The sequence below is a fragment of the Tupaia chinensis genome, unplaced genomic scaffold (genome assembly GCF_000334495.1).
Source record: "Tupaia chinensis unplaced genomic scaffold, TupChi_1.0 Scaffold138757_1, whole genome shotgun sequence".
Classification (NCBI taxonomy): Eukaryota; Metazoa; Chordata; class Mammalia; order Scandentia; family Tupaiidae; genus Tupaia; species Tupaia belangeri.
In genome coordinates this window covers 2,343,053-2,357,887 of record NW_006198649.1, presented here as the reverse complement: position 1 = coordinate 2,357,887, position 14,835 = coordinate 2,343,053, and the positions used below count along the sequence as shown (strand labels likewise).

The 14,835-nt window shown below is 36.3% G+C and overlaps 1 protein-coding gene across 1 annotated transcript in view; it reads right to left on the bottom strand.

The window, feature by feature from the left end:
* LRP1B (LDL receptor related protein 1B) overlaps positions 1-14,835 on the bottom strand; it is a 1,871,701-nt gene that overhangs the window by 667,966 nt on the left and 1,188,900 nt on the right. The window contains exons 30-31 of the mRNA XM_027765590.1: positions 11,753-11,917; positions 11,236-11,480 (exon numbers count right to left, since the gene is read on the bottom strand). Of these exons, the coding sequence (XP_027621391.1) occupies positions 11,236-11,480; positions 11,753-11,917 (410 nt within the window). The remainder of the gene's footprint in view (positions 1-11,235; positions 11,481-11,752; positions 11,918-14,835) is intronic.

Below are 14,835 nucleotides of genomic sequence, written 5' to 3'. Positions count from 1 at the left end.
GTTTCAAGCCACCGGGTCCGGGACACGAACCGCGGTCAACTACGTGGGAGTCCAGCGACATAGCCATTACGCTAACTGTTGGTTCCCCCAATGTTTGTAATATTCTTAAGATATCTCATCCAAATTCTTGTCTTCAACCTACAACTGAATGACTATTCAAACTATAACCCCAGCCTATCTTTTTTCCCTTGTTAGCCATTACTTTTTTTTTTTTTTTTTTTGGGAAGATTTTTAGGGCGCGTGTGCTCGCCAGACAGACAGAGAGAGACATAGAGACAGAAAGCGAGAAATCACTCCCCAGGGGGGATGGTCACGATGCAATCCCTTCTCCTCCATTCTCCTCTCGGGATCTTGGGCATGCACGCACATGCGCCCGGCGTGAGTTTTAAGCCACCAGGTCCGTGACACGAACCGTTGTCGACTACGTGGGAGTCCAGTGATATAGCCATTACGCTAACTGCTGGTTCCCTTAGCCATTACTTTTCAACAGCATCCCAGAAGTATCTCAAATTCAGCATATCCAAAGTTTAATATTTTAGTTTATTCTTCAAACAAGGTGTTAGAAAACTACAGCCTATAGGCTACTACTTGACTGTGAGATATTTTATTAAATGATTTAAAAAGCAAAACAAAAACCCAGGGGTCAGCAGTTAGTAGGGTGATTGGGCTCTGGCCTCCTACATGCCAACCACAGTTTGAGTCCTGGACCAGATGTCTTGTTTTCTCTCTCTCTCTCTCTCTCTCTTTCTCTCTCTGCCTCTCTCTGGTTAAATTAAAAAATAATAATAACAAATGGATTTAAATAAATAAATAAATAATTCTTTAAAAATATGAAGGATAATATTTCATGCTATGTGAAAATTACATGAAATTCTAAATTCAATGTCTAGAAATTAAGCATTATTGGAACACAGCCATACTCATTATTTTTCATATTACTGTTTACACATGACAACAATTGAATAACCAACAGAAACTACAGCATTCACAAAGCCTAAAACACTTGCTATATTGCCTATCACTGAAGCAGATTGCATCCTTCTTGCTCTCTCTATTTACTTTTGGCTGTGAAGCCACTGATAGAAACCAGAACATAAAAACCATGCCAGTTTCTTCCTTCTCTCCCCAGCTCCCTACCTATAAATCTCTGTCATTATTTTTAACTGATTTTGCCACTAGGCACATCTCACCTATACCAAGTTTTCTTTTCTTATTACTGTCTCCCAGACTTTGGCATCTGCCATCCCTTGATCTACTTAAGGAACTTCCAAAGATGGTTAGTTTTATGTCTCAATTTCGCTGTGTTAAGTGTACCCAGCGAGCTGGTGAAACATTATTTCTGGATATGCTGAATCAGTATACTGAGTAATGAAGCTCCTGGTCTCAGAAGTGCAGGTGGGCACCATGCAATGCATTGAGAGGCTGAGTAGAACAAAAAGTGGAGGAAGAGCAAGTTTTTTCCTGTTTGACCTGGAATATCCATCTTCATCTGCCCTCTATTAGGGGCACTCCTAGATCTTGCACTTGTGAACTCGTAGGTTGGGACGGACACTATTTCCCCCTTAACTCTCCTGGTCTCAGGCCTTTAGGCTAGGAGTGAATTACACCACCAGCATTTTTGGTTCTCGTGCTTGATTTCAACAGATCGAAAAACATCTTAGCATCCACAGATGCATGTCCCAACTCCTATAATCAGTCTCTCTCCTCTCTCTCTGGATACAGACATAGATCAAAATATAGATCAAATATAGAAAGAGATAGCTATAGATTAGATGTATATCCTGTTGGTTTTGTTTCTCTGGAGAACCTTGACTAACATACTTCCTTACCAGTCTCCTACTTCTCATCCTGTCTGCTTCCAATGTCCTTTGCAAATTTCTATCATGCAAAACTATTCTTTTTACTAACTTTCCCAAATACTTAAAATATTTTTCTCTTCTCCTTAGACCAGCAGTTCTTAAGACAGCATCAGTATGCCCTGAGAGTTATTATTATTTTTTTTGAGAGGTTTTCGCTATAGGGCACATGCGCTTGCCAGACAGACAGAGAGAGACATAGAGACAGAAAGCGAGAAATCACTCCCCAGGGGGGATGGTCACGCCGCAATCCCTTCTCCTCCATTCTCCTCTCGGGATCTTGGGCACGCACACACACGCGCCCAGCATGAGTTCTAAGCCACCGGGTCCGGGACATGAACCGCGGTCGACTACTTGGGAGTCCAGCGACATAGCCATTACGCTAACTGCTGGTTCCCAACCTGAGAGTTTTTTTAAAGACACATCTTAAACCCCACCTCACATCTACTGAATCAAGTATCTGGGGTGACTCTCACCAGTGGGTGTTTTAATGAGCCCTCTGGATAATTCTGATGCACACTCAAGTTTAAAATCAATAAAATCATTTTTCTTAAACAACTAAAAAAATATATTTCTTTCGTAAGGGGATTTACTAAGTCCCACTATGGTCTGATCCCTGTTCAATTTTGTTTCCCAGTTTTCCTCCTTACTAGTAGCAGCTTTAATCTGCAAATGAGAAAAGAAGGCCCTATAAATTGAAGTGTTCTGCCTCAGGTGACATGGCTAGTAAGTGACAGAGAAAAGAATTAAACTAGGCTAATCCCAAGACTGTTTTTAGCACCACACTTTCCTCCCTTTTAAAATATATTTACTATCCTCTTTAATTCAAAGTCAACCCATTTTAACAATTAGTTTACTTATCCTGATTGTTACTTTAGTTGTTTCCCTTTTTAGACAATAAAGTCCAAAATGGTATGAAAGTTAGTCCAATAGAGTGTATTAATAAAACATGACTTTCTACTGCCATCTGGTGATATGGTATACTAACTCAAAGAAAAATCTAAACATACATACATTTAATGTTTTCAACATGTACTTGTAGTGCTTATGTCAAGAACTCTAGCCTCAGACATCAGAAAACAGGGCAATCAGTCCCTGGCTTATAGAACTTGAATAAGTAATTTAGCATTACTTTGTCTTAGGTTCCTCATCTGTAAAACAGGGTTGCTAATAGTCTTCCTCATGGAATTGCAATGAGGATTAGCAAGCTTTAGCTGCCATTATTATAATTATTAATGCTGTTATTATAAAGGATTTAACCAGACACTAGCTATAGTTGACACGAAGAAATAAATGACAATCTTTTCCTCAAATATTTTATAATCTAGTTGATTTGATGAGACAGAATTAGAAAACTATTAGCCAACCACGTAAACTCTAAGTGCTAAGAGTCGTTATAGTGTTAACCATGAATGTGGAAGAGGTAGAGTACCAATTGATGGAAAAATTTATAATTGATATGTAGTTTTTAAGTGAGAAGGCCTCTCAGAAGACTTTTTCCTGCAACTCTTCGTGTTAATACCTACAAAGTACTAATAAAAACATAAGTGTTTATCATCCTTATTATCACAAGTCATTTTTATTTAATGGTTAATCATATAAACCAAGATCTCATTATCCAAATTGAAATGTACATATTGTTTAACAAGTGTTTATTATAAAATTTTTGTTGCAGTATTTTTTTAATATACCTAAAATTAACTCAATTAATAGCTGCATTTTACTGATAAAAACACATTTAGGCTATGGCCTTATAAATGTGGATTATTCATTTTCAGCTTAAAGTGAAACCTACAGTTTGATTTTGTAGCTCATTATAAAAGTATTATTGTATTTACTGGAAAACTCTTCTGTATATCAAGAAAACATTAATATTCTCTTATATGTTTTTTTAGTAGGTGACCATAATTATCAACTACTGGCTATAATTTACCAATCCACACCAGATATTGATACAGAAAATAGAGAAAAGATGTTAAAGTACTCAGTTATTTGTTCAATTGGTGAAAGAGCATGAATATATATATATATATATATATATATATATATATATACACATTATACTATATATATATATATTTATATTATATACATATATATAAAATCTTACAAAAGCAAGTGAGGATAAAATGGGACTGTCTTACGTAATGTGAAACTATAGCACGTTGTGTGTGAAATTATGGTTCTACATTTCCCAATATTCCATATTCAGATTATAATTATCACAATAAAGCTACTATTTAGTGTCCTTTTCTAGATGTTTTTGCTTACCTTTTTAGTAAAGGAGATGTCATATGCCCCAAACTTCCCACTTTAATCTCTTCTCTTCCTCTGTCTCATCCTTACTTTAATCTGATAACTACAGACCTAATACCGACATTTCATTGTGTCTGTCAGTCCTGTGCCTGGAGATATGATGTGGCCACTAGCAACTCCTTTGCTAATAGAAGGATATCCAGTTGTGCTAGTCAGACCTTTGGACTTCTCCAGAGACCGAGTGGTAAGATGGGTAAATTGAGCATAGAGTGAGTCGCTCCAACCTCTTGTGCTGCCTCTCTCACAGATTAAATTGAACTCCATCATATTGCATTTCTCACTTTTAATCCTGGGTTGGATTTATTTACAAAAACAGTAGTAAATTTTAATTTTGGCATCAGTGGTCATATTTTAGTTGTACTTAGTTTCTTATGAGATTATTTTCCTATTCTGCTATGAATTTGGATAAAACTAGAACTATATTGTGTGTGTGTGTGTGTGTGTGTGTGTGTGTGTGTGTGTATCTTCATGTTGCATATGTGTATCTCCCAAAGGGTATATAAACTTCATCAATATTCAATATTTCTTATTATAAAAATAATATAGGACTATGAGCCGAATTCCATTTGGTTTCTGTGATGCTATTGGTATTTGAAAGGACCTATACTCAGGTATTTCTTTCTGGCTACTACAGAAAAGTCATATGTTTGCTCAAAGAAAAAAAACACACTATAAAAAATATTTATACTTGCATTCATTAAAATCATTTCTGATAACATAGCTGTAAACTAAAATCAAACTAAATATCCAGTAATACATCAATACTTGAGAACACTTTTGATAGTCATATGTGATGTGAAACTGTATAGTTATTAAAAAAGGTGATTTTATAAGACATTCATAAAAATTTAAAATGAAAATACAAAATTAAAAATAGAATGTGAACTTAAATTTGAAGAAATAATGTTTTCTTAGGTCAGTGCCAGAGTGCAGGTGTTTAGTTGTGTGAAGAGGAAACAGAATCCCACATGGCCAACCAGGAAACAGAATCCCACATGGCCAACCAGAGTTTGATATTTAGCCCTGGTGGCTTACATGCTAGGCACATACCCATTGTCTGGGACCCTAATGGGATAGAGAATAGGCAGAGAGAGGATTGAATTGGAACATCACCGGACTCTGTCGTGGTGGGTGGTGGGTGGGGTTTCTTTCTCTTTCTTTTACATGTGTGTAAGTCCTCTGGCATAGTAAAACAAAACAAATTAAATTCTTTTTTAATTTAGAAAGGAATAAAGCATGAATGCAGAGTTGGCCAAACTACGGAAACCTTGATACTTCCCTTGATGAAGTGTATTATTCTGAGTCGAGTTACTTAACTTTCATGAGACTTACTTTTCTCATAAAAACTGGAAATAACTATTTTCAAAAATGGCTCTGAAAGTTAGGGGAAAAAAAGAAAAATTAGAATAGTTGTCCATCAATAGATAGTGGTAGTATCATTTTGATATTCAATATATATGTTAAAATAATTTGCTATGGTCTGAATATTTGTATTAGCTTAAAGTTCCTATGTTAAAACTTAACCCCTAATGTGATGATATTAGGTTGTCAGGGAAGTCATGATGTGTTTCTCTATGTTTTCTTATGTAAAAATGCATCCTGACTTTTCAGACAACTCAATATTAATAGGTGGGACTTTACAAAGGGATTAGTTTATAAGGACAGAGCCTTCATGAATAGCGTGCTTTTTATTTATTTCCATTTTTAAAAGTTTATTCATTAATTTTTTCCATGAATGAAAAAAAAAAAAAAAGAAAGAAAGAAAGTATGTAAGAGAGAGGATATCTCCAACAGTGTCCTGATGCTGCCACCCATCTCAGCTCCAGGCAGCCCCAGACTAGGGGCAGACATGTAACCAGCGTACTCAGGAAGGTCTCTGGACTTGAACTGGGAACTAATCATCACTTTTACTGCTGCACCATCGTATGACTCTAGAGTGGTGCCCCTTAAAGGCTCACAGGAATTGCTTGTCTCCTTTTACCACCTGAGATACATCAAGAAGGTGCCATCTACAAGAACAGACCCTTATCAGACACTGAATCTTCTAGTGCCTGAGCGTGAACTTCCCAGCCTCCAGAATTGTAAGAAATCAATGTTTGTTGCTTATAAACCACCCATTTTAAAGTATTAAGTCATAGCAGCCTGAATGGACTAAAATACAAATAGAAAAAAGAAAATGGAAATGTTTGTTGTCTTGGGATCTGAGAAATGAGTGAACATTTTTTTCTGTCCCATGTTTTTCTACATTTTATACCTTTTCTATGATGAAGAAATATTATTTTATAATACAAAATAAACCTTACAACATCTCTTTTACTAGTTTAACCACAGATTTGGATACATATTTACTAGGCCATGCACCATGTCTTTGAAGAATGGTGTCAGATGGTAAGGTGAGTGTGTGGAGGGAACTAATTTGATAGCTTAGTGATCAGACTGATGCTACAATTGGACTCACTTGGCACCAACCATATTGCTCATTTTTAGAGTTCTAATTCCTATTTCGTTGACATTTTTCATTAAGCAAATTGGTAGTATATAAAAAAGTATAACATTAAAGCCATTATAAATTATTTAAATTTGAGCAAAAGTGTTCAAAATAGTTCATAAGACTATTTTTGAGGGCCAGCCACATGACACTCTGGTACATGCACAGTGCCTAGGGAACTGAATCCCATGTGACCAGCCATGGTTTGAATCTCAGTCCGGGCATCTGTAAACCCTGTGCACATGTGCACAGAAGCCCAGGATCCTGACAGGAAGGAGAGATGGAAAAAGGCACTGCAGTGTGACCATGCCACATTGGAGGGGAGGGTTCTCTTTTTCCCTCTGGTGAGCACACATGTTCTCTAGCAATTACGAAAAAAAAAGTTGTATTCTTATTTTAAAAAAGTTTTATAAAAGTACCCATTTTATCTGAGAAAACGAAGCTTCAGGGAACATAAGGAGTTTGGCTCAGAATAATGTGACCTAAATTTCACCAAAAGGAGGCTAGAAAAGGATATCATTTCAGCAATGTTCATTTTTTAAATTTAATTTACTTACATATGTAAATTCAATTACTAATCACTTGTTGGACACTATTTTAAAGTATTTTTTACTTATGAAGTCATTTTTATTGTTTATTTTATGTGTAATTAAACTCCTATTTACTAATCATATGATGTAGATATCATTACTATCACTAATTTGCAAATAAGAAAACAGACGCAGAGAGGTTAAATTATCTGCCAGTAATAGCCAACAATACGTGAATGGTTGAAAAAATTATGTGTCTGAAATTAAACCATGTCAATAATGAAGGATATGTGACTAATAAATCATAAAGTTAGAATTTGAACCCAGGCCATGCCATTTACTCTAATCTCATTTCCTTCATACCATAAAACTGTGTTTATTTAAATTTAAAATGTCCCCAATTATATGGCCAGCAGGAGGCATGGTGGTTAAGGCACTCAACTCACACATGACTAGCTACAATTCAAGCTCTGGACAGTGGCTTGAAAATCACACCGAACGTGTGTGCATGTGTGACTGAAAGGATAAGGAATTGCGACATGACCATCTCCCCTGGGGGGTGATTCCTCACTTTCCCTCTCTCTGTCTCTCTCTCCATCTCTCCATCTCTCTGTGATGAGTTCATGTGCCACAGGGAATAAATAAATAAAATCTAAAGAAAGGGGTAAAAATACCCACAATTGCTTTTTCATGTTGCCTATGTTTAAACTTTTATTTGTTTCTTCCCAATTGCATATAACAAAAACATTAGGAACCAAAATAATCTAAAATACATTTGTGAATGGTTTGTTTAAGTGTCCAATAACCAAGCTGGAAATTACCATACATAATGAATGCTTACTTGAAGGAAAACTGGTATTGAAAGTTTTCTCTATTTTCTACTTGGCAAATTAGATAACCTCAAAGAATATTTGAGACTACATTCCTTTAATTTGTGAAAGATATATTTCAATTTTATAGTGTCAAATGTCAAGTACTTTACAAATTTATTATTTTTTCTACAACTTCATTTTACTATTTTCCAAAAAGTGGGGAGCTATTATTATTGGACTTGTGTTAATGCTGAGACTTTGTCATGATTTTCATTTTATTTTTCTCTTCAATAATGGAATAGTCGATATGTTCTTGTGTCTTTTTCCCTTTGAAGTGAAAGTGTTATTTCACTGAAGCAGATAAGTAGGACAGATAATGATTGTTATATGCTCAGTGATCCTTGCAATGAGGAAAAGTAGAATGCCCTATGATCATTCTCAAAATTGGAAACTGACCGAATTTCATTTAGGAAATATCAAGTTCTCTTTATAGGTGACATTCTCTAAATGTACATACATAAAGACTAGAATATCTGTTCTGAATCACGGACAAAAATATGTTAAAGGAAATCCATAGGGTAAAATCCTTCTTATGTTGCACTAAATGAAAAAAATCAAAGATAAATCTTCTGAATTAAGTAAAGGTGTTAAGAACACTTAACCCCCCAACCAAACAAATTATCATGAATATAATTCATTCCTTTCTTTTCCCACGTACAAAAATGTCAGGAACGCTGGCAATGATCATGATCCTTCTTATTATATAAACTTGCTAAGGATCATGCCAATATGGGCAAATTAGTGTAGTTAATAAATTAAATCCATTGATCCTATTTTGAGGGAGGGGAATGGTGCACACTGTTTAGGCCATTTCTCATAATACACCTACATTGCTCTAAACATAAAAATTACAACTCATACAAAATACCAAGTAATTTGTGGGACAAAAGTATGGGACCAGCAGTTAGCATAATGGCTACGACACTGGACTCCCATGTAGTCTACCACAGTTCGAGTCTCGTATCCTGTGGCTTAAACTCACGCCGGGCACATATGAGCATGTGCCCAAGATCCCGAGAGGAGAATGGAGGAGAAGGGATTGCGGAGTGACCATCCCCCTGGGGGGTGATTTCTCACTTTCTTTTATTTATTTTTTTTTTGTGATTTCTCACTTTCTGTCTCTGTCTCTCTTTGTCTTTCTGGCGAGCGCATGCACCCTATAGCAAAAACCTCTCAAAAAAAAAAAAACCCAAAACAAACAAACAAACAAACAAACAAAAAAAAAATATATATATATATACACACACACACACACACACACACATATATATATAGAGAGAGAGCTGTATAAATATTATTGTACTCCCTAAAATCAAAACCAATCATCTTATACATGTTTGTCATGCACATGGTCTGTTTACAATTCCTACATGTTGAAAAAAAGTTAAAGAAGAGTATCTTTTCATTATAAAGAAAAGTATGTTTTTCATTACAGTATTGGCACATTGCTGATCAGAATGATGATTTCTTGTCTTATTCAAATTCAGTTAAATGCAACACATTGACTGAGTGCTTAAGTGCAAAAATGACTAAGATAAATGCTTTCTCCATTTAGTATCCTCATGCTTTGCAGATAATAGTGTAAAGGGAGTCAAGGGTGGAAGGAAAATATTAAAGGAATTGCTCAGGGTGTGTAGCAATAGTCCAGGGTATGTAGCAATTCCCATGTGGTAAGGGAGAATCAATTATATAAAAAAATTGAAACTGAGAAATCAAGAGTATCTGCTAAGAGAAATAGATTCAATCAAATTGTCAGAGAGAGGGCACAGAAAATTTTACAGTTGAAGAAATTTTGGCAGGAGAAATAGTGTCGAGGGAGAATAAAGGCCAAGTACTGAAGAAAGACAAAGGATAGCCGTGGGATATTGGCTACCATAGAGGTGATTGTTTTCAGTCAAGTTTAGGAGAAGATAATAAAGCATGATTTTAAAATAAGGCTTGAAGTATGAAACCCGAGGCCAGAAATGCCAATGAGTTAGATCCGCTTACTCTACACTACAAGGAGGAGGAAAGGAGAAAAGGAGAAAATGTATCCTCCATGGGAGAAAAGCTGTCACCCGAGAATCTTGTGTGTAGAATTAAACTCCGCCAACAAAAGGAATGTTATTTGCATTAGAATGAGATTTCCATAGGTTACAGTGCACATAATGAAGAATAGTTATGAAAAAATCAGCTGATGTTATATCAAATGACCATAATATATTAGGGAGAAATAAATGTAAGAATTGTGATAAAGACATTTGACAAGGATTGAGTAGAAGAAATCAGAAAAACAAAATGGAGATTACGATTATTCCAAAATGTGAAATACATGGGAAGAAGTAGCATACATGTTCCTGGGAACCCACTTCTCTTAAAATGGAGGAACTCATGCCAGTGGTTCATCCTTTCTTTCTTTTTTTTTTTTGCTTTAGTCAAGATTCTGTATGAAAGTTATTATTGTTTTATTCTTTAACATCCTTTCTTATATACCAACCATCCTCTCCTCAAATATGCCAAGCAGAGATTCCTTGGTGGGAAGAGTAACATAACATGTCCTTGGTGTTCTTTTCAAATGCAAGCATCATACTGAGGTAATAAATTGCAAATCTAATGACCTTATACAGCTTTCCACAGCACCTTTCATAGAAGCAACAGCAGTGTAAACCTTCGCTAATATTGTAAAATCCTTAATTCTAATATTTTCCTATTTATCTCTCTTTGAAGAAGACTAAAAGGGAGAGTGAAAAAAAAAAGATCCCAAACTAACTAAAATAAAAGCTAGAACCACTTCGACCATATAATACATATGAAATATGAATAACTATTAATTTACAGAAGTAATTTGTGGTTTAAATCTTACATAATTAAGAAGAACATGTTTTCTCAATAGGTAAATTATGTTAAGTAATTACCCTGAGGACCATTAGATGATGCAATGGCACATCACTGGACTCTCACGTAGTTGACCACGGTTCAAGTCCTGAACCCAATGGCTTAGATTCACACAGGGTGTGTGTGCGTGTGTGCCCAAGATCCCAAAAGAAAATGAAGGAGAAGGGATTGTGTGGCCATCCCCTGGAGGTTGATTTCTCGCTTTCTGTCTCTCTGTATTTCTCTATCTCTCTAGCTAGCATACATGCCCTATAGCAAATATTCTGTCTTAAAAAACAAACAACAGAAAAAGTACTTACCTTGTGGCTGACGACTAGGATGGTATATCTGAAGGTCAAATGGCTGTGCACTAGTTTTCTGAATTACACTGACATTCTGCCCTGTCCACTTGTTGGCTTTAGACAATGTGTTGGTCCTCCAGTCTGTCCAATAGACCTCACTCCCATATAGAGACACAGCAAATGGATGGGAAAGATATTCGTGACCTCGGATAATTTCTATCATCTTTGTTCCATCATAGAGGGCTGAATAAATAGCATCTGACCTACACCAAGAAAAATAAAGCAACAGTTTACCAGAAGTTATTTAAAAAGTCCAGTGATGTAATCATATAATCCAGATAAGAAACAGAGAAAATATTTTATGTGTGTCTCTATAGGCTTGTATCTGATTTGTGGACACTAAAAAAAAAAAAAAAAAATCATTATGACTTTTAATATGTGTATAGATAATATCTGCATGTTGGAATGTTTTCCAATCTTGTAAATATTAGTTGAAGAAAGTAAAAGAAAACAAAAAGAAAAGATTTTTTTAAACCTGGCGTCTGTCCAAACTATCCGTTTTTCAAAGTGGTCCACAGTTAGTCCATTCGGCCATGCCCCTGTCTTCATGTCTTTGTAGATGGTTTTCCTCCCAGCACCACTCATGGAGGCAGACTCAATACGAGGAAAATTGGCATCCCAGTCTGTCCAGAAAAGAATTCTGAAGAAAAAGAGAAAAATGCTACTGCTCAAGCCAGCATTTCACAAATATGTACTGAATGTCTGCTATTTGCTAGGCATCATCTAGGTAAAAAGTTCACATAACCAACCTAGTGGTTCAAAACTCACACCAAGTACGTGTGCATGTGTGCCCCAAATCCCAATCCTGAGAGCAGAATGGAGGAGACTGGATTACAGCATGGCCATCCTCCTGGGGGCTCTGTCTCGTGTTCTGCCCCCGTCTCTCTCTGTCTCTCTCTGTTGCTCTGGTGAGCACATGTGTGCTATAGCAAAAATCTCTCCAAAAAAAAAAAAAAGTTCAGAAGAGAAACATATTTAGTAAATACACTCACAAGACATGGAGTCCAGTGGAGGAGAAAGAAAAAAATGGATCAATATGTAATTATAAATTGTGAAAAATTCTGAAGAAAAAATTTGCTATGAGCTAGAATAGCTAGTGAGTAACCTACTTAGACAAACTGATCAGGGAAAAGTACTTCAAGGAGGTGATATTCTAACTGAACCTGAAGGATGAGGAAAGCAGTCTAAAGATGACAAAGTAAACGGCATAAGCTAAAGCCCTAATAAGGGAAAAGAAGGAGGGTTATTTGAGGTGCCGAAATGAGGCCAGTATAAAAGCATGGTGATTGAGGAGGAGAGGAAAACGAAGTTAAGAGGATGATTTTATAGGTCTTGTGAGGTAAAGGAATTATTTTGGATTTGATTCCAAGGGAGTAAGAAGTACATAGGTTTTGAAGGCTTTGAAGCAGGGGAGAAACATATGCATATGTAATTACTGTGTCTGTTATGCAGAGAATAGAATACAGCAAAGCACAAGTAAGGGTATGTCAAGGATTATTTTTAAAGGACCAGGGAAAGAAAACGGTGATCTGACGGCTTATGGTAGCGGCAGTGAAAAAGGAGTGTAGTAAAAGAATTCAAGGTGGACTCAGGAAGTAATTGCCAGGACTAATGATGGATTGTATCTAAGAAATGAGAGAACAGAATCACAGGTGACTGTCAATTCTTGTTTGAACAAACTCAGAGTGCAGGCTGAGCAAGGGTGCGCAGGGACTCCATTAGGTGAAAAGGCAAAAATGGAAGAGGATCAATCAGATTTCAAGAACTGGGAATTGAGTGTGGATGGGTATGGACAGCAACCAAAAAGAGAAATTAACAGTCAAGAACATTTTTCTATCAATTCCTGTAACATTTGTTGAGAACTGGTTACAATTAGTAAAAACAATTAGTAAAATTATTAAAAAAAATTTTTTTTCATTATAATTGTATACAGTTTTGTCATTCTTTTGAGTCTTCCGTTATTTTGTATGAGCTTTGAAAACAGAAATTTAGTACGTTGCTTTTGGAAATAACTTCCTGGAACAAAATTCAAAATTCAAGGGACTCACAGGTGGCATAATGGTTATGTTGCTGGACTCCCACATAGTCAACCACAGTTCAAGTACTGAACCCGGTGGCTTAAACTCATGCTGGGTGCATTTGCGAGCATGCCCACGATTCCAAGAGAAGACTGGAGAAGAAGCGATTGTGGCGTGGCTATCTCCTCTGGGGGGTGATTTCCCACTTTCTGTCTCTCTGTCTCTCTCTGTCTTTCCAGCAAGTGCACACTCCTTATAGCAAAAACCTCTCAAAAAGTTTCAAATTAAATTCAATCTATCTTTTTCTTTAATTTTAAATTTGCTGCAGGACATGTGCACTCACTGAAGAGAGAAAAACAGAGAGAAAGAAGTAAGGGAAAAGGATCCCTCAGGAGGGATGGCTATGCTATGGTACTTTCTCCTTCATTCTCCTCTAGGGATTTTTGGCATGCATTGACATGTGGCATGTTTTTCAAGCCACTGGGTCTGGGACTTGAATTGTGCAATCAGCCATGTAGGATCCAGTGCCTTAACTATGACGCCACTGACTAGGTCGAATCTATCTTCTTTCAATTTAATCTATGTCTAAGAAAATGTGAAGATTCATCACGATTCAATTTTTAAGAATTATGTAGTCTCATATTAGACAGAAATTATGAATACACGATAAATATAAATAATTCAAAATATTAGATAAAAAAATTTAGCAAATATATATAGTAAAAAATGATGGAAAATAGGACAGAAAGGTAAGAGCAAGAAATCCTGTACAAGTTAATAGATTGGAACTTTAGTGTGATTAAACAATTGTATCAATGTTGACACATATAATGATACATATGCTTTTTTTTTTTTTTTTGAGAGGTTTTCGCTATAGGGCGCGTGCGCTCGCAAGACAGACAGAGACATAGAGACAGAAAGCAAGAAATCACCCCCCAGCGGGGATGGTCACGCCGCAATCCCTTCTCCTCCATTCTCCTCTCGGGATCTTGGGCACGCACGTACACGCGCCCGGCGTGCGATTTAAGCCACCGGGTCCGAGACGTGAACCGCGGTCGACTACGTGGGAGTCCAGTGACATAGCCATTACGCTAACTGCTGGTTCCCTACATATGCTTTTGAATCAAACAAACTTACCACTGCCTATTTATTCTCAGATTCCGTTTTCTCAACTAAACATAAAAACTTATAATGCTACACACTTTTGGGGAACCACTGGGTGTGATAGTGAATGTAAACAATTTAGCACACATGATGACTAGCACAGAGAAAGATTTGTGGTTGTACATACAGGCACATATATATTCATAGAGAGTAAATATTTTTAAAAGTAAAATATCTAAGTCTTGTCTAATGGTTAAAGAAACAGAGAAGAGAGAGAGACAGAAACAGATACAGAGACAAACAGCAAAATAGGACTATTACCAATGTCAATCTTGAAATGCTATGACAGCATGGATATGAAGGAGATTAGTGTCAACATGTAAACATGAATCAATAATAAAAAATGTAAGATGTAAGCATAGTCAAAGTCATGGAT